Here is a 21,493-nt window from a genome sequence, read left to right as displayed (position 1 = left end):
TATACTGTGGTCAAAATCTCACTTGCGGCATAAGCGCCGTAATTTTATGATTCAGACAACTTCTGTGACAAACTCTGATACTGTACCCATCACTTCTACTTCACTTGACATATTAAAGTGGAACCTGCAGAATGTGACTCCATGCATTATCACTTTCTCATTAATTTGCATGTTGCAGATTGTGATAAATATGGCTAATACATAAGGAAGAGTTTGCGTTGTGAATGCATATCTATACATGCATGGCTTTACAATTACTGCTTGTCATACCCGGCATTGTTTACATTAATTCAATCCTGCATATATTGGAGTTTGTCAAAGTTCATCTATGCTATATCTATGTGTGTATGCATTAAATCAATTCAGAGTCTGACATTTTTTGCAAAGTTCAACTCTTGTAAGAAAAAATGAAAAATGAAGTGTTCGGAAGGAAAACAGTGGAAAAGTACAGTGTCATGTGAATAAAAATGTGAAGTGCTTTAAAATAATCATATTTCTAGACAGCTGTGAAAGCTTTACGTCCTGTCGGTTATGTGTTGCTTTAACAACCAAGATATGTCAGCTTGGTCACAGTAGATGGCTCTGATGAAAGTTGAGATGACCTTGCTAGATACTCCCTGATTTGCTGGATAATGCATTCTCAATATCATTGATTTTTCATATTTCATACGTCATAGCTTGTTAATTATCAGAATGAAATGGGTTCCATATGTTTTGGCTAGTGGACAGCTAAAATAAGCATTAATTATGCACAGGTACATTTTGTTTACTCTTTGCTAATAAAATGCAAATCTCTACATCAAGTCGAGTCTGTTATCAATCACTATGAGACAAATTTCATTTCAACGTATGAGTGTTATTTCAGTACCGTATATGCCAGCAGACATCTGGAATACAAAAGTTCTCATTCTGCAACATGCTTTACAGCGTTTCCAGTTGACGCCAGTAAGGCAAGATATATTTGAACTGAACTCCCCTTGGTCTGTAAGCAATTGCACGACTGGACCAGAGGAATGTAAGACTTATTCCCAAGCCATTTATCCAAATTCCCTTCTCTTTACAAAAAATGCAGAATGCTGCTTCATATTAGATGTATTGATATCGAATAGGATATGCATTATTGATGTGGGGAGCCTTTGACAGTCCATGGTTTGAAGGACTCTGGTTTAATTGGGACTTTGAAATCTGTACCTGTGTGCTACATATTCTGTGCTGTTCAAACCTTAGAGACTCCAATATTTGATTTTCATTGCTATGAACTAAGACTTCTCTCCCTCCATGGAATACATGGGAACACATCAAAGGAATTGAGTTACACGACAAGCCACACACTGGGAGAGATGCTGACATTAGATAAGTAGCTATTCACACCTGAATCAGGCAGCAATTCAACTTCCACAGATGGAGTTCACAGGCAGAATTCAACTCCATTGATAGAGTTCACAGCTTGTATTCAAACTTATTACTTACTTGATTAAACTGTTCATAGAGTAGTTCCAGATATTTCTTCCTGCCCAGGTACCCTCTGAAGTGGCACTGTATGCATATGGCTGCCTTCTCTTCCTTACTCAAGTTGTCCACCTGGAGAATGATAAATTGATACATGTATGGTCCAATCAGAATTGAGAAATATGTATACTCGTTTGAATTCATGACCTGTAGTACCAAATCACCTTACAAAACTCTGAATACAAAACTACTTATCTATTACAGATGGTTAAATAACCAAGATGCACGTACCAAAAGGTATGGACATTTTATCAGAGCATGACCACCTCATCTAGCCCAAGTTCTGGCTAGCATAGCAACACTGCACCAGTACACATTACAAACAATTACATACAACACAATATTGTGATTATTATCTTAGTGGTCTTAAGAGAGTCTTAAGCAACTCATAGAGAGCTATTGTTACACCTGTCAATGGCAAGCTCTCTTCATTACAACTTGATCATTATGTGAAATATGTAACACCTGGGCAATGATAAACTTACTGGCTTAGAATTTGATCATCATCTGATTACTGATGGTTTGTTTGTGTACCACACATGTCTAAATTGGCTCATATTGGATGTTTGGCTGTTTTGTATTGAAGGATACCATGCAGAAATCAACAATATGTATTTTTTACCACTGAGGGTTGAATGACATAGGCTATAACAATATATTTTTATTTTATTCTATTCTACAATTGGTATTTGACAAATTGTAAAGCCTGTACACAATAGTACCGTATGTATCATAACTTTTGAAAAATTTTCAACACATACAAAAATAACTGTAGGACCAAAAACTTTGAATTTGTCATTTCTATGGTTTGATGAAAATATCTCAGTATACCGGTATGTTTAATATATACCAGTAGTATGGTGTACTTTGGGTATACCGGTATTGAGCCCTTTGGAATGACAGCTTGTCGAGAGATATCCTTACACTACAAGATTTCAGCAGACAATCCCATGGCTACCGGTATTATCTGTAGCAATTGGACTGTGTACATCATGGGAATTGGCAATGGAATGTCATGCGCAGAATATTAAAAAGCTGCTTTGACTACCGCTGGAAATTGCTGTTGAATTCACATATCCTACCAGTACCACACAGTGAAAGCTTTAATAAATCTAAAAGTGTTTGCATTCATACAGATTATACCATAAACCCTGAACAGAAACCTCATCTTGCTTTCATGCATATTAAATGTGCCCCTGATTATCTTTACAATTGAAATTTTTATAAAAGCCACTAAAAGTGATGTATATTTTTATTGACAATCACCTTGACTGGTCTCACAATTTAATCTCATCGGCTCAGACCATGCAATTTTTGGATTAAACACATTGGACAAATAATGTTTTAACAGTGGTGGTTGTTCTAATAGTTGTTCTAAGACTTGATAATTTTCTTGAATCTTGCATCACCAAAGCATGATAAGCAATGAACATATGTTTGTGTAAAAGTGTCTATTGTAACAGGAAACTTAAATGTCAACATGTTCTTACAGTCTTCCATTGTTGTCATCATTGTTTTGCCAAGAGTGGCGGTATTGTGAAGGATGACTGGATAATGAACATATCTGTCTGCATTGTAGGGAGGGTAGAGCATACCGTACCGGTATCTGCCTGCATTGTAGCTAGGGTAGAGCATACCGTACCGGTATCTGCCTGCATTGTAGGGAGGGTACAGCATACCGTACCGGTATCTGTCTGCATTGTAGGGAGGGTAGAGCATACCGTACCGGTATCTGCCTGCATTGTAGGGAGGGTAGAGCATACCGTACCGGTATCTGCCTGCATTGTAGGGAGGGTAGAGCATACCGTACCGGTATCTGCCTGCATTGTAGGGAGGGTAGAGCATACCGTACCGGTATCTGCCTGCATTGTAGGGAGGGTAGAGCATACCGTACCGGTATCTGCCTGCATTGTAGGGAGGGTACAGCATACCGTACCTGTATCTGCCTGCATTGTAGGGAGGGTACAGAGGGTAGAAACACAACAGATTGAACAAACTATGATGTCACATTTGCAATCACCTTTCCATGGGGCCAGTTCTCATTTACAGTAAAAGATGACGTGTTTAGAACACAACTCCAATTCCCACCTCAACGAAGAACACGTTCACGATTTGTCAACAGAAACCTGATGCCAGTGTGTGCTGTTCCTCCAATGCTACTGCACTTGCTGTATTGTTTGAGTCAGTCATCATTTTCTGAAAATTCTACACACAGCAGGTATTGTGCATGTAAGCCTTCCAGAGTAAGCTGGTATAAGCCTAACTAGTGTTGCATCGTACTGTAGTTGATGAAATGAGCAGTGCCACATGTGTACACACACCTCTTGCATATGAAATGATAAAATATGATATGTTCAGGTATTGCAAACTATACTGTACAGCCATTATATTTTAATACCTGCCATAAAAAACACTTTCTTTTGTTCTATGTCTTTCCCTAATCTGGCATCAATCACTGCAATGTCTGGAGATAATACCTGCTTTCAGACAGCAATCATCTATTAGATTTGATATGTTTTCTCCAGAAATGATCCATTACTGTCTAATGTATCATTATCCCTTTTTACAAAGGTTACCATTATCAGAGGACCAACCTTAATATTCAAATCGATAGCATTGATCCATAAATGATGACACAGAGAGGGCTAAATATAGTAAACATGAGCCACTCAGGTACACTGTTTATTTTTCCACGATAAAATCATTTTGAGAATTCTAATGAAAGAAACTCTGAGCCACTTATGTAAATCTTTTGTGCGTGTATGGATAGCTAATTTACAGCGCCTCTCTGTTTTTGTCATATTAAGGTAGAATGCACCTCGGGGACAGATATTTGGACCCTCAAACTTTTACAATGCTTTTCTGATATACCACTGGTGGGGGTTAAATTATTTTAAAGTTCTTGGTATAAGAAAACTTTTCACCGGCTTAGTTTTTCGAAATTTGAAAACTTTATTTTTCTCCATAGAGTTAACACAGGGAAGGCAACCATTTTGAATTTTAGATATCAGTAAATTTTGGGTTATTTGTTTCTCTAGTTCCAAAATTTGCACGGTGACCCCCAACTTTTATTTTGATTTAGAAAGAGAATGGTTAAAAGATTCCTTATAAAGATTCCCTATGGAAAGTTTTTGGAGAAAAGTTTAAGTCTCACTTTTGAGGCACATACTACCTTAAATTGTTATTTTCAATGGACTAATTCCTGAAGAAAAATTCTCAACTAAACCATATGTAAAATAATGAAAAAGGTTTTCATACAGGGTTCAGTACAGTTATGTTGCTGGAGACAGACTTAGCATAATTAAGGTAGAGCAAGTTTCCGTGAACTGGTACAATGGATTCAAAAGTAAATAATCTTGGAAAGTCGGTAAAGGGTGACCTGGTGCTGAACCTTAACTTTGCTGATAAAGTCTTCGTCACAGAGAAAAAAGCTCATGTCGTTTTGCATCGAGTATAAGAAAAGGAATCAGTATGCAATTCATTTTGTGCTCTGCATGGACATGTACTGTTTTGTTATGGCTGTATTAAATACCTGTGACTGCCGGTGATGTATGAAAATTTAACAACTCAGCTGTTAAAGGAACGTGACTGTCTGAATTCCTGGAAAAGAATTAAAGCAATGCTTTTAACGAGTCTGGCATTTAACCTGGACTCTCCCTCTTTTCATATTGAAATTACCATCGGATTGTGAAAAGTACTTGCACGCAGAATAAAGGAAGTCACAAATTTCCTGGTGATGCTGGAAAATCCCTGCCCTGCATATTAAAACATTACATGATCAAACAATCACATCCTGACCACTGGATCTTCAATGCTTGATTTTTAGGAATGTTAACATGTCAACAGTCCTCTCACGATAGAAAAACAAATACCACCACATTAATTCAATCAACTCTCTTAAGATGTTTCCTGTAAAATATGACAGCACCGAGACCAAAATACAACAAACTTAATTCTGGCATTATAACACTTTTGCACATTTAGTCTTTTGGGCAAACAAAATTCAAAAACTACCGACAGCACTGTATTTTTTTCCAAATCTTGATGAATTATATTGCTTGGGTGAAACTCAAAACGTTGAAAAATTACTGACAGATGTTGACACACATAGTGGGTGTTATTTCATAGATTATTTAAGGAATAAAATTTTCAGGTTTTTATCAGCAAAGATGATAACTTTGTAGAAAAAAGACACTATATTTGCCTGTGATTATAATTGGACAGAGTTTTGGAGGAACTCAAACTACAAATGGTATAAAGAAGGGATATTTTTTAGAAAGTCGTCAATTATTTATATGATTTATAATGCATGTTCATGCTGATGTTTTCACTACAATGCTAGTTTGTATTTGGACTGAGATAAATTTGGAACTGCAGAAACACGTCCACAAAGCCTCCAATATTCATTATCTGTACCATACAAAGTGACTGTCCATATTGCTGAATGTAAACTTTGAAAGGTTTGATGATGCAAAGAAGATGTTCAATTTCGCTGAATGTCCATTTTAAAATGGTTGCGTGCCAAAGATATGCAAAAGCACGTTTTGGCCGTAACTTCTGGTATAAAATTCAAAGTTTTTTAATTTACCATTTGGTTGAAACTGTAATGCATGTTATCATGTCCATACAGTGTACAATTACCGTACTATAGTGTTTACTACCGAGTTACTGCATTCAATTCTCTTCAAGGCTGGAGAGATAAAGGGACGACAATCAAATACCACATAGCATACTGATTAAGGTAGATAGTGATTGAAAAAAGCCTTAGAAAATCTTCTTCTAACGTTGGAGAAAAAAAGACAAAGCATTTTTAGCAGATTGGGTATGGGTTACAGTCTTTTCTTTTTCATAAATGCTGCCTGTAAGGTGCAGATGATAGACGGTTCCTATCAAAACTTTCATATCAATCTCGTGAGTCATCTTTCCCAAAAATAATATCATACATTTATGGTTCATGTGCGTGCCAATAGAAAGCCTTAAATTAAGTAATGTATTTCAGGCTGCCCATGTTTAAATTTCAAGATTTTGTATACAAGTACGACACAATTGACTAAAAATTGTAACACAAATTTGTTAATATTTTCCAGGTACATGGAAAGCGCTGATTCGCACCCACACACTAACTTTAATATGTGAGTTACATGTATCAGTATTATAACACTGCATGTGGTAATAGGGTGTGGGCTTTAATGAAATTGTGTCAAAGTATTCAAAATAGCGTCAATGACACTGTAGCTCCCATCCTGGACAATTTAGTGTTTGTTCTCTGGTCAGATATTGAACATGTGTGAAAGGGATAAAGTGCATGAAGTGAAAATACTTAAATGAAATGTACTGGAGACAGTGAAATATGTTAATGTAATTATTCAGAATATAACATGGAAAAAATACAGAATTAGATATATCGAATACTGTGATACAACCATTAACTCAACAAGTCATTTACAATGACATAGTCCCCACTTGTAATAGGAGTATTAGTCTTGATGGGGCAGGAAAATGTGGTCATTAAGAAGTATCACTGGAGTGTATATGTTGAGATCTATGGGCACATAGGTCTATGTCGTTGTTCCCAATTTGAAACACATGAGGCATGTCTAAGTTATGGTTCTAAATCGGGAAAAAAGATCAGACCTCTAGCAGTATTGGCCAGCCAAGAAATACATATGCGCATTATAAATGAGGTACAAGATGTGACATCTTAAGGTCTAATATCCTATTAAAATTGGAGGGTATAGAACTTGTGGTTACTGAAATATGCATATATATGTATAATCAAGGTCAAAGGTCATCGAGGTCACATGACATTTTGAAAAAAAAAATTATATTGCTAATTAATCCCTATATGCCAAAAAATCCGATCTCTAGCTCTATTCGCTTGCCCAAAATTAGATGTGTACATAATTAATGAGGTAAAGCGTGTGTTGTCATAAGGTCTCCCATCCCACTAAATACAAAGGACATAGCACTTGTGGTTACTTATTTATTGACATAAACATATATTTAAGGTAAAAGGTCATCGAGGTCACATGACATTTGGTCAAAAAATTTCTCTCCTATAGTCCTCTATATACCAAAAATCAGACATCAAGCTCTATTGGCTCGCTCAGAATTAGATATGCGCATAATTATTGAGGTACAGTATGTGGCCTCATAAGGTGTCCAATCATACCATACATGAAGGGTGTAGCACTTGTGGTTACCGAGTTATGGAAAAATATGTATATTTGAGGTCAAAGGTCACCGAGGTCACGTGACATTTTGTCAAAAAAATTGTTTTGCTAAGTTATCCCTATATACCAAAAATCAGACCTCTAGCTCTATTGGCTCGCTCAAAATTAGATATGTGCATAATTAATGAGGTACAATATGTGGCGTCATAAGCTGTCCCATCATACCCTACATGAAGGTGTAGCACTTGTGGTTACTGAGTTATGGACAAATATGTATATTTGAGGTCAAAGGTCACCGAGGTCACGTGACATTTTGTCAAAAAAATTGTATTGCTAAGTTATCCCTATATACCAAAATCAGACCTCTAGCTCTATTGGCTTGCTCAAACTTAGATATGCGCATAATTAATGAGGTACAATATGTGGCGTCATAAGGTGTCCCATCATACCATACATGAAGGCTGTAGCACTTGTGGTTACTGAGTTATGGACAAATATGTATATTTGAGGTCAAAGGTCACCAAGGTCACGTGACATTTTGTCAAAAAAATTGTTTTGCTAAGTTATCCCTATATACAAAAATCAGACCTCTAGCTCTATTGGCTCGCTCAAACTTAGATATGCGCATAATTAATGAGGTACAATATGTGGCGTCATAAGGTGTCCCATCATACCATACATGAAGGCTGTAGCACTTGTGGTTACTGAGTTATGGACAAATATGTATATTTGAGGTCAAAGGTCACCGAGGTCACGTGACATTTTGTCAAAAAAATTGTTTTGCTAAGTTATCCCTATATACCAAAAATCAGACCTCTAGCTCTATTGGCTCGCTCAAAATTAGATATGCGCATAATTAATGAGGTACAATATGTGGCGTCATAAGCTGTCCCATCATACCATATATGAAGGGTGGTAGCACTTGTGGTTACTGAGTTATGGACAAATATGTATATTTGAGATCAAAGGTCATCAAGGTCACATGACATTTTGTCAAAATATCTTAGATATATGCGTGAACAGATGGACTCACGGATGGACGAACAGACGGACATGACCCAATCTATAAGCTCACTGGACTTCATTCGTGGGGACTAAAAATTGTGTCACTGCATCCTTTTTGCAATATGAATACGATGAGAAACTAAATTTTTATTTTTCGTGGCCTTATACATGGGAGTCTATGGAGATCTGCCTTATACATGGGAGTCTATGGACGTGTAAACTAAAAATAAGCAAATTTCACCACGATTTGCCCAAATTTGGGAAAGGTCACTCCTATGCACTTCCATACCAAGTTTCAAATCAATCGGACTTGTGGTTTCAGAGCAGGAGATTTTTTGACCAAAAATGGGAGAAAATTACAAAAAAATTCATGAAAAATAGCAAGTCCAAGATACTGACCCAAGATGTGCACAATCATTTCATGTCAGCCCAAACTACTTACATGCTAATTTTTCATGTAATCTGCTCAGTGGTTATTGAGTTTTTTTCAATTTTGACTGTTTTTACATTTTTTCACTTAATTTGCATATTTTTGGCAATGACAACTTCATTTGAACAAAATCTCATCTACAGCCCATCATCCATGTACACACCCAATATCAAGATGAAATGTACAGCGGTTTTGGAGTTTTTGATGTTGACGGACAGACATACAGACATACAGACATACAGACATACAGACATACATACATACAGACATTTCCCTAGCCTATAAGAATAGCTTCCATTGCCATATATACATATGGCTATGGGAGCAAAAATGCATTTGCCATTATGATATGGAAATTTAAAGGCTTAAGGAAACTGTGTCAAAGTACCAACATACAAGTACCAGGTTACATGTATGCAGCACTGAGATCTTGATTAGCAAGTGAGTTCTGTTTTCCACTTTGAATTGAGTATTATCCAATGCTACCAAATAAGCCAATAGAAATACAGTGCTTCTATCACAGATGAAAGTGAGGATTTACCGGTATTATTGTGATAAGATGGATGTAAGTGTAATCACTGCTTGCATAATGCCACTAAACCTGCTGATATACTGGTAAGTATTGCCTCAACTGTGCCTCGGTCGTGGGGTTTTTAATTTCACTTTTCCGTACAATTTTCCACACATTTGTGGTAATAGTAATGGAAATTATAACAAGGCTTGCTTGTGCTTCTTATGGCTGATGCAATATTTGTGTTGTTTGCAACCTCTAGATAAGTACAAGTCTATATTTTGAAAATTCAATTTTGTAGGATTGCATTAAGTAACAACAGACTACGGGTAGCTGTTGATTACCTTGAGTGCGTGAAGTCAATCTGAAAGAAGTCCAATTAGGTAGAAAGCTCAATACCTTTACCACTTCAACTCTTTGGAAATAAATTATTCACCGATGAATTCACTTGTGGTACAATTTGGACGGCACAAATTCTGAGCCCATCAAATTTAAATTTTTACAGTCTAAGTGCTGCAGTCCTTTATCAGTGAAAATTAAAGAAAAACACATTAAAACGATGGCAATTCCATAGTTACAAATGCTTCGTGTTTTGAATTATTTCCATGTTTGGGACAATATGGTGTTATTAACATAAACAAAACCTGATTTCCAGCACAGCTAGTCTTGATTGAGTTTCTGTAGAAGCTTGATTTGTATTCAGACAAGCTACTGACGATAATAATCTTGCCAATCTATTGACACACTTAATTTTGCTGAAGTTGCATTTTAAATGGGAGCGGTGACTGTCTATGGTGAATGGTGCTCACCTCTCCAGACCCTCCCTAATTGTAAGTTAACAAAATCACTCCGCACATCTGACAGGAAAGCTCCGGGATTACTGTACAATGTTGGTTATTAAAAATATCGTCAGTACAAGCCTTCCATTGGGATTGGGGAAAACTTGAATGCACACGGAATTCAATAGTGGCTTCTTTCAAATCATCTCCCTAGATAGATTCAAGAGGAAATTAAAATAAACACAATTGCAAAACCAAGGAAGTAACGTTTTGGATTTTCCATTCACATCTTGATTAAGGAGTTCTGAATTTAAAAAAAGATCTAAAGAAAATAGTTTGAGTAGAATTTTTTACTGGAAGCTAGAAGTTACAACTTGTGAAAATCAATTTCACTAATAGTATTTGAGGAGCATTTTTTGAGCATTTTATCACTTAGTGCACGATTGTACCTATTCAGAATTTGGTATAGTTACATTTTTACTGTATAAAAATCTTTTCTTCTCTGCTATACCGGTATGTGATGTTTTGTTCTTGCTTAGAGCCAAAAATAATATCTATGCTAGAAAACAGATAGAAAGGGTTACAGTATTAAAAAACAAATTGTGATTTCATAGACAGCAGATAGATTAGGAATTTTTCCACCCTGTTTTATCATATTATACTGGTACATCTGAATTTTTCAAATAAACATCAGAATTGGTTGAAAATACAGAATACTAAAAAAAAATTACACAGAAAAATGGCTTTTCATGATGACAATAATTGAACACGCACCATTACATTTGGAAAATTGAAAATACATGGCTGCTAAGAGAAGATCAGGAAGAGTCAGCAGTTTCCTTTTCAGACATCCATTAAGAGGCATTCTCTCTCACTGCTGAAATCAATTCCCAATATCTAATCATCATTAGCTTTAGTTGCACTAATTGCAGGAAGCACTGGTAATATTTCAACTGTAGACAACCATGTCATTTTCCAGCGGTATAATGTGTTGATTTACTGCTTGAACCAATTCAATAAACCAATCCAGTAGCAACTGTTCTCTTATTCACCTTCTAAGCTATGAACATGAAGGAAGACAAAGTATTTAAATCTACCTTTCAGCCAATCATATCTTACTTTTTTTTAGTATCATGGGAAAGAAAACTCAATTAGTATATTCATTACCATGGCAACAGTCTTTCAGACAGATTTTTTTTATGTTAGCCCCTCATTAGGACATTATCCCTAACTATTAATATTCAACAAAAACTGATACCAGATAATTAACAATAGTCCACAATACTCTGTACTATTTGATGTCCCTCTATCATTGGTTAGACACTGGCTAAACATACTTCAAATGTCTGGACTTGAAACTTGGCATATCAATAAATGAAAAAGGTTCAGCTTTCTGAAATATACTATATGCTGGCATTTTATCTTATCAAACCAAATCTCTAGAGGAAACATCCTAATCTCACAGGTTATGGACACACACATAACTTTGATAATGATATTGATGAAAACTGACCAAGTAAAAATTGATGCCACAAATATGAAAACTTTGTGTAACATAAATTTTCATATCTATGGCCCTTATATATATTACATTGGATCTTCAACAAATAGACTTAAAAATTAACACAGCTCGTACACACTTCTAAACTTTAACACAGGGTGTGACATAAATACTGAAACAAGTAAGAGACAAGTATGAAGTGAAAAGGGAATAGTTTTTGTTGCGTTTACCGGTGAAGTATTGTCAGATTAAATTTGCAAAGTCAGCATAAAACATTTCACACACAAAATAAAACATTTTCATTGCTGGTATACCTATACAGTGGATATCACGCTGCGTATTATGGTAGGTAGGCCTAAATTATCTCATTATTTCAGCTTTTTAACATTATTCAGCAGCGTTGTCGGAACCTATTTAATTACTTAATCAAACAAGGTTATGTTAATCAACTTGCAGAGCATTACAAAATTAAAAAATTTCAAGTTTGATCATGATATTCCCAGTTTCAGAAAATATTTGGTCTCTGTAGATTTCAGATACATACCAGCTGAAAAAAGGAGCAGCTCAAGATAATGAGTGAAGTTGTTTAAATAAACTGATTAAATGATAGACAAGGGAGAAAAATGAAATTCACATGTACCAGATAGAGATCCAACTGTCTTGACACAAAGCAGTCTGCGCGAATGTGCAAGATATCCTCGTCGTAACCAAGTACCATCTTGGAAGTTTTGGTGTGCAGTGACGATGTGATAGTACGTAAAGTCAGGGAGACTGCTACATGCTATGACCAGCTGGAGGCTCTGACTTTGCTTGTCCGCTTCCACTCTACTTATCAAATGTTAATATCTCTGGCGCCAGGCTAACCGTGAGCCCCCCGCAACTTTCAATGCAATATGAGCTATGGCTGCATATGTAACAAGCCAGGTGAAAGAGAGACTTGGCTGTTCCATCTGGCAAACGTCCCCACAGATGCCGAAATACTGGTTAATTTTTCATTCACATGATGCGTAGAGTGTTTCAGCTTCCTGTCCACATACAACAAATTACCCAGTAAATTACTTTCAAATAAGCTACATTAGCTTCCAAAAGACCTTTTTCTTTCAACATGTGTCCTCAGCATAGAATTTTATAATTAACTTCCAAAAATAAAGCTGTGAATAAGTGTCAAATAATGACTTTGTTTGTTTCACTACAGCTTGTGAAGTCAGTTCCTTCTCAAAGGAAGACAGCAATCAGCTATGTTTACACTGACATATAGTGTCCAATATGGAACTACACACTTCACCAATATCCCTATACCCAATCGCCCACCAATGTTGGCATATCTCACGCATGTAATCAAGGCAAAGGAATGCGGTACTCTCACTGACATAAATCTAAACATAATATGAATTTCATATCTTCTCCCATCATCAGTGTTGCCATGGTAACTGTACATCATTCACCGCGAAAAGTGATGACATGGCACTGGTCGATGTATAAACAAACAGACCTAATACCTCGGTAATACAGCTTATATTTTACTATATTTTACTAAATATCACATGTACACAGGTTTCATTTTAACTGAACATACAAAAACCCAGGCAATACTTCTTCTTCCCACCTTCACTGTTATCAACCAAGATTTTATAAATTTAGAATTTTCTTGAATGAAAATTATGTAGCAATTAAAGGTAATTAAAACATAATATCTCACCGGCAAGATAAAATTGAAAATAAAAAATGAGAAACATAACATTACTTTGAGAGAGCCTGCATGACAAATTAAAATTATATGGGCTGACAGACCATCAATATACAATTTGATGGTGTTAATCTCTGACACACATTCAAGGTCGGAGCTGTAACAATGATAAAACCGGTAAATTTCATTTCATACATGAAATGATCAGCAAAGCTGAAACCAAGAAGACCAGAGCAGGTAGTAACTGTCAGGGAATACACAGTGGCACTGTTTAAAGAGTTAGAATTTTTAATGTAAAAAAACCATCATTTCTCTCCAGAGAATTCTGCTCACGGTTGGGAAAAATTCCTTGACAAGTAAGGGGCCTCATGGAAGATTTGTAATGTACAGGAATTATATATTGGCATTCTCATTCCTCGACAACAGACCTGTTTTGTTTCCCAGCAAATAAACATATGACAGTAAAACTGTTATGATTTATGATATTACATGTGAACTTCATTAAAATAACCTCTTCATGTCCACTTTTCTAAATCTATAAAGCACCCATTTTTCATATATTTTTTTAACAGCTTCCTCCCCTGTTTGTGAATGGTACAGTCTGTACGGCCTTGCAAAAGGGGACCCAGGTGCAGGTAAATTACTTCAGTGAATGTATTTACAGAAGCTGTTGACAAACTTACTGCAATGTCTTGAAAATCTGACATCAGAACTACAGATCATAGTAAGATTTTGTCCCATGTATACAACACCATAAACTGCACTCGATCAAATTTTGACATAAATTGAAAAAATTCTAATAGCAATTTAAAGTTCAAATTGCCACTTCAAATAGCCTGAAGTGCATGATTTGAATTCACAATGTAATGTAAATAGAGCAATTTTGTCATTTTTATGGCAATATATATACCGTATATGAAGAACAGAGAAACCGACCTGCATGCCTAAATAAACTTCATGCATCACCATTTGTTTGGTAAATACATTGCGAAGTATATCCACAGTTACACTGCCAATGTCAAGCTAAATATTTGTGATGTATTGCACATCTTTGCATAAGATGACTAAAGTTCACCATCAAACGCATATTTCCCTTCACTTAAAAATCTTCGTGGAGGCATTTGGCATTTTGGTCACATGACAGAGGTTTGACACAAAGCATTTATGCCTGACAAGTTGCTTGGGGAAAATGTGTAAAGTTTGGATTTTCAAAAATGATCCATTACATTATAAGCAGCATGGTTGTAGATATTTTCTCATATAATGAGATCTATGACATCATAACTGACCAATAACATCACAGTCAACGAAGTGTTCATATGTCAACATCTGAAATATATAGCATCTAGATTCCAATTAAATTTTAAGATACCTTGGGCCAGGCAGGACATGTCATGTATTTCAATTTTATTTCTTCATAAACACTGCATTTCATAGAGTGTTTTGTATTTAGTATTGTATTTGTTGTTAAGTATAGACTATAATAATAACAAAAAAATTTCACAAAAATAATATCTTTACTATGATCATTATACAAATAAATGCACATTATAATTATATATTAACTTCTTAGCTGTATGTATTCAAATAAATGTCAAAGCAAACTTAACATTTCAAGTTTAGGTTAACGGAAATCATGTATTGTCAGAATGACACATGACATTTAAATAAGGCAAGAAAAATATTAACTGATTTTTAACTTTAGGTGACTTTTCTTGTCTGAAATACAATTTTCTTCCATTGTTGATGGCATAGAAATCAAATTTATATTAAAGTGATTGCTGTGTGTTTGGCTATTTCTGGTTCTTGTAATGCATGAGAAATTTTCTTTATGTTGGCCGATAATGGAAATATTCCATTAATTTCTAAGCCATTGCAACTCAGAGGGCAGAGCAAATAATCCATGTCCGACATCGAGAGTAAGAATGGAAATGCCAATAAAAGATGTGTACCGCTTTCTGGTCGCACAAAGCATTTAATTGCAAACTCCTGCTTCACATTGGTGAATCAATGTAATGCACACAACAAATAAATATGAACAGAACCCATTTCTAAGACATTTTCTTGAATCTTTTGCTTATGCAAATGACATTGAAATGAATGCTCTCGGTGTTTGATGGGTTGGTTGAGTGTGCATCACACAGTCCAAGTAGACAACACTGGGTACATTGTCAGAAATTCAATATTCTACGATATGAAAGCTATCACTATTACCAGCTGTGAGAATTTGGACTTGGAAAATGCTTTGCTGATTGTACCTGGAGCAGATTTTCAGCTCTCTTTAGGTGAGAAACAGCTTTTAGAGTCTTTCAAAGGTGACCTATTGCCTTCCATGGGTTAGACTATTATTTATAAGGGCTTGGTTTATAGACAACACCATTTCTCATGGTGTCATAGCACTCACTATGCTGTAAAAATCTAAAACCTATTAAAATGACTATCTGCAATAAGCAGCATCACATTATGATGACATATCGCTTAGGGACTGTTTATTCACAAGCTGTCAAATCCTTGCGATAACGCTTCAATCAAAGGCAATTGTTCTCTCAGATCAGATGACAAAGCTAAACTGTTACCAAATCTAAATAATTTTCACTTTGAATATCAAGCATATTTCATGTTTTATGACTCTAAACAGGTCATGAAGAAATACAAGAAAGACCATAAACATAACTACAGCAAGTTTCACTCAAGAGTGAGAAATTATCTTCAATTACTTTTATATCTTTGTGCAGACACATCAAAGACGAATCATTTTACACAGTATCTATATTATTTGAAGTACTGGAACGACAACAAATTATCGTACAATACTGGTATAAATGTGACGTAATCAAACAATCTATCTAAAGTTGTAAAGAAACTATGATTAAATCTATTGCATGTAACTGGCTCAGATTTATCAAGACTACGGTATGTCCACTTAAATTTACAGGTATTCTCCCTGGAAATCTTCAGCCTTTCAGTAGACTAGCACTAAGCGTGCCCATCAATATCCCACAATTTACTCGCTGAAATGAGTTTCCATCTCTTGGTGCAAAGGTTTTCTGCTTGAGGTAATGGAGTGAACACAGCAGCGGTTCAAAAGGTCAAAGTTGTTCAAAGAGATTACTGAGTGTGGAACACATGACAGATATTCTGAACCTGTCGTAAACTTTATCCTACCGCTAAATTGGATGAAATTTTGTACAGTGTAGCCATAGTTTGAGGCAATACTCTTCCAAACTGAGGTGTACATGTATTTGCTCACCTCCCTCTGTACTGTTAGCATTCACCTTTGCTTATCTAGTCTATTTTCTCTCCTGTCCAGATAATGACCAAAGTCCTGTCCATACTGTGGATTACAGTATTATCTTGGAGCTAACATTAAAAATACACCGATGCCTCATGATCAAATTTGACTGAATGTCATTTTGAAAGTTGCTGCAAGGAATTGTGGTTGTCTTTACAGCTTATGCAAAGAAAGAACACAGTTACATTCAGTAAAATGGTAGTACAAGAATTAGGAAATAGGATACATGAATGACTGTTTAGTAGCACAGTACAATCTTGCAGAATAGAGCCTTGGTAAAAATGCAATCAATCTGTCACTGTTGTGTATCCCTTGATACAATACATGTCAAGAAAATACACAGCACTGTGATGCTAACCTACCCATGGGTACGTAGTGTATCGGTACACAGTGTTTTGTTAAGGCTGGTAACCCGGTAAATGTTACTGGAGTTCCCTAGTCATTTTACCGGAGTTCCCCTTGGTATATCAATGCAATCAGACTAGGGGACAGCAGAAATGTTACCGGGGTTCCCGAATCATTTACAAATGCTCCCCAACCTTAGCAAAAACACTGGGTACATGTAGCCTATACAGGTAGAATCTTAAACGGGAAGTTACAGGACTGTGGACGCACAATAGGGGATTACTAATGACGCAGCCATTTGCATACACTGGGCAGGAGTTTTGAATTCTCATAACAACGCTTTGACCGGTGATAAATTTGAATAATCATGATGGGCACTTTCGTGACATATGCAAAGAGGGATCAAATGGTTGTACAGGGAACACATTTTGAAACATATGCATTCTCCGACAAAAAACGGAACATATTTTCAGCTTATTTTTTACTCAAGTTTAGTTGCTATATATTCACAGACATCATATGCAAGATTTTCTGACAATGAACGCCTGAAACAGCAAAAGTATGGGATTCTGGGGCCAAACACGGCACGTCTAATCAGTACTGTGGCTTTCGTACATTTGCATAGAATTTACAATAATCCAGCTTTTATAGGGAGAGTTCCTCGTTAACGAGCTCCACACTTCTGCAGCTTTGGGATTATGTACCATACTAAAACAGAAGGGAAAACTGAAAAACATTATTGTGGCATTGACTCAGCTTTGTAAATGCATGTATGTAGAGTGATAAATCAGAATAACTATGGAAGAAGCATGAAACTTGCCAGCTCTTTCAACAAGCAATAGAATGTATATGGTACACTATCATTGTTTATTCACATACCGGTACAGTACCAGATAGTATACACAGATGCTACAATTTATTCTGATGAAGACATTATCAAATTATCAAGAGATGAAATATCCAAATATTCATAGAAATACAAGGAATGCTGGTACTGATCACATGCCAGTATATTATTATGTATCACACCATTACATGATACTCAATGAAAAATCTGACTTCAAAAGATGAATAATAAAGTTTAATATTAATACATTCCTACACTTGAATTTGGACATGATATCTTCAGTCTTTTGAAACCAAAGGGAGAGCAACAGGAAAAATTGCTCGCTTTGCATTTTTTTTCAATATTATTTAAAATGAAATTATGATACTGGATAGACCAGGCACATATTTAGACAAGTACAACCGATGACTGAGGACTAATCTAAACCAAAAACCTAACATACTGGAGATTAATCATATTAAACTTTTAATGGATCTCAGTGTATATCAGTCCAGTCTCACCGTTGATAATGATTACTGATACATAATACCAGTATATGCAAAACAATGATGGTGAAAGACTCACAGCACACCAATTCCATACTATACCGTATTGTATATTGTAAACATCATTTCTGCCGACGTAGTTTTTCAGCTTTCATAAAACGATTACTTTTCTGGACCAGTCCAACATTTAGTAGCCATTACTTTTCAGTATAGAAAACGACGGATTTGTATTGTTATTTACAGGATACTCTACAGAATTTTAAAGCTGCTGTTATTCCATTTTATTTTTTTCATATTAAAAGACATCTATTAAGCCAATTACATTTTCTGGCCTGAAAATTGACTGCACTAATTTCATTCCGGACAGTCAGTCAGTCAAAAATTTGTTTTCATCTAGAAATGTTAATACATGAAAAGATTGAATTAGCATTTAACTGCTATTCATGTTCTAGAATCAACCAAGCTGACAATATTGCATGTACCTTGCACAAAAAAAGATTATTTATGACAAAATACAATTATCTTCATTCAAGGGAACCATAATTTGATAATATTTGAAAAGTCCTACTTATAATGCTCTCCACGGCATGAATTTATGAATTTAATCATACACATCCATACATCAGCATTTCTCTAGACAGCCAACTCTGAATCTGTCCCTCCCTTTTCTCCCTGTACACTGAAAAACTAATTTCTCATACCTAACCACATTTCTACAAAAAGCCATTTATCAAGTTAGATCAATTTCTTGGATGGAGAGATTTCTTGATCCACAGGCAACCCCTTCATACAGTGTGTCACATAGCTCATAGGGGCAAGAATATTAGTTATCAACAGAAATGAACCAACAGATAAATAGTGTTTGATTTACAGAGCAAAGATGCTGACAATCATGCCTTACTTCCACTGTAGAATTGATGCATCACTTGTACCCTTTCACATCTATGTCACAGAGTGTTACTCAAATTGGACCATTTACAACAATAGTACCCTTTCACATCTATGTCACAGAGTGTTACTCAAATTGGACCATTTACAACAATATTTACACCACATGGCAAAGGAAAAAAGGTTGTACTTTACCACAGAATACTAAAAACTTATTCGCAAAATTTTGATGCTTATACAGTTGCTCTGACTTGTAAATTAAGGGCATCCAGATTCACATGACTTATCTCTACACACACTGTCCCATTACAAATTTCTGTACACTTAAAGGGCCAGGAATGCTAACATTTGATAAATTTTTCGCCATTTTTATTTTGAATGTCAACCGTAACTCCTCACGTTACTCCCAAAATATGTTGATATCAGCCTTTCAACACAGCCCGTAAATATGTAAACTACATTTTTATTGTTGAAAAGTTACTTCTAGTCCAGACTAGAATTCAAATGTAAACAATAACAATGCACTTTACACACATATATATAGAAACTAAGTTGACAAGCTAAATAGTGGGTGTTTCAACATTCTTTGGGGAGTAGAATAAGAAGTTGCAATTGATGTACAAAATAATGGACAAATCATCAAAGGGGAACATTACTGGCCCTTTCTGAGTACTGTGTGGCATTTTCATTTTTGACAAAAATCAAGATATAGCGAGCTTTCAATTAATTAATATGACAGAGACACAATAGCAGCTCTTGTAAATTTGCATATTCACAAACATTTAATTAACAGATTTAATCAACTATTAAAATTAGCCAAATCTAAACCCAGTAAATATTTCATAAATTTACAGTTTATACTTTACACCAGTACCAGTAAATGTGTGCATGTATGACCCATGAAGTGTGGCCATACTGTGCACAGATACTCTCTATTGTTAATGACAACTGTAGTTTACCCGGACAGGACAATGTTGGCACTGCTTCTTGCTTGTTCTGATGGCTAGGATTATGACTGTAGAGACCATACAGAAATGCCTTGACTGCAATAAGATTTCAAGCACGCAACTTACAAGTGAATGGCATCCCACCATTTGAACATCAGGTACAGCGAATAAAAAGTGCTATACAAATGATTTCAAGGCAACATGACGTAACATTACAGCAGATGACTTTCTTGTATAAAACATTCAACTGATACAGTACTCTTCATATGTTATTGGTCTGCTTGTCTGATTTGTATTGCAATTACCAAAAATAAGTTGCACACAACATTGTATTCAGTGCCTCTGTGTAGAGTAGGGTACATGGCAAACACTGAAAACATCAGTACAGTTGCAAGTCTTCTGATAAGTCGTGGAGAATGCTTGATATTTCACGTATGAGAGTCGGTTGTGTGCAGATGTATGGCTTCTGCATGTAAGGGAAACATTGCCAACAGAACATACCGGTAAATTCAGTTTATGGTGTAAAAATGTACCAACATCACTACAAGAAGCACAGAAATTATTTCCCCAAGGCTGTATAGTCAGAGATAAGATATTATGTTGGTATTTAACTCTAGAAAACCATTTTTTCAACAAACCTGAATCTAAAAATTCATTTACAATCAATCAACTACAGTAGAAACTGTTTCTCTGTAACCTTTGGTCCATTAGGATTGTAAAGCAAATACATAAAATGCAGCAACTGACAAGAGGATGCCTTAAGCAGAGAAAAGCTATACAACAAAATTTGAAAAGTAATGATGTATTTCACAGAAGTTGCTGAAATGCCATAGAGGAAAGCTGTAATTTTTCCATCCTCTGGTTACTGTACCAAAACTGTGTAGAAAAATTGCAAAGCAATAACTCTTCTCAACCCTCTGTCTTGTATTCGCTAATTCACAGTTGACGTCATTTGATAACAAGAGAAGAACTGTTGCCAAGGTAACCAAATCTTACTTATGAAAACTCTACTATCGGGTAATTCTCAGCAGAATTTTATTGTACATCAATGTTGAAGATTAGCCGTCACAAGGTCATTCATGGTCCCATTAAAG

General features: G+C 35.6%; 1 protein-coding gene across 4 annotated transcripts in view; it reads right to left on the bottom strand.

Annotated features, from left to right (window-relative positions):
* Positions 1-21,493, bottom strand: part of LOC139119454 (IQCJ-SCHIP1 readthrough transcript protein-like) — a 157,992-nt gene that overhangs the window by 51,709 nt on the left and 84,790 nt on the right. For 3 of the 4 annotated variants that reach the window (XM_070683273.1, XM_070683272.1, XM_070683270.1), the window contains exon 4: positions 1,471-1,581. In XM_070683273.1, the coding sequence (XP_070539374.1) occupies positions 1,471-1,581 (111 nt within the window). Of the gene's footprint in view, positions 1-1,470; positions 1,582-12,548; positions 12,809-21,493 lie in introns of those variants that run through there. The other variant, XM_070683271.1, reaches the window with a different exon arrangement.

The sequence above is a fragment of the Ptychodera flava genome, chromosome 19, assembly GCF_041260155.1.
Source record: "Ptychodera flava strain L36383 chromosome 19, AS_Pfla_20210202, whole genome shotgun sequence".
NCBI classification, from domain to species: domain Eukaryota; kingdom Metazoa; phylum Hemichordata; class Enteropneusta; family Ptychoderidae; genus Ptychodera; species Ptychodera flava.
This window is presented reverse-complemented; position numbering and strand designations above follow the sequence as displayed.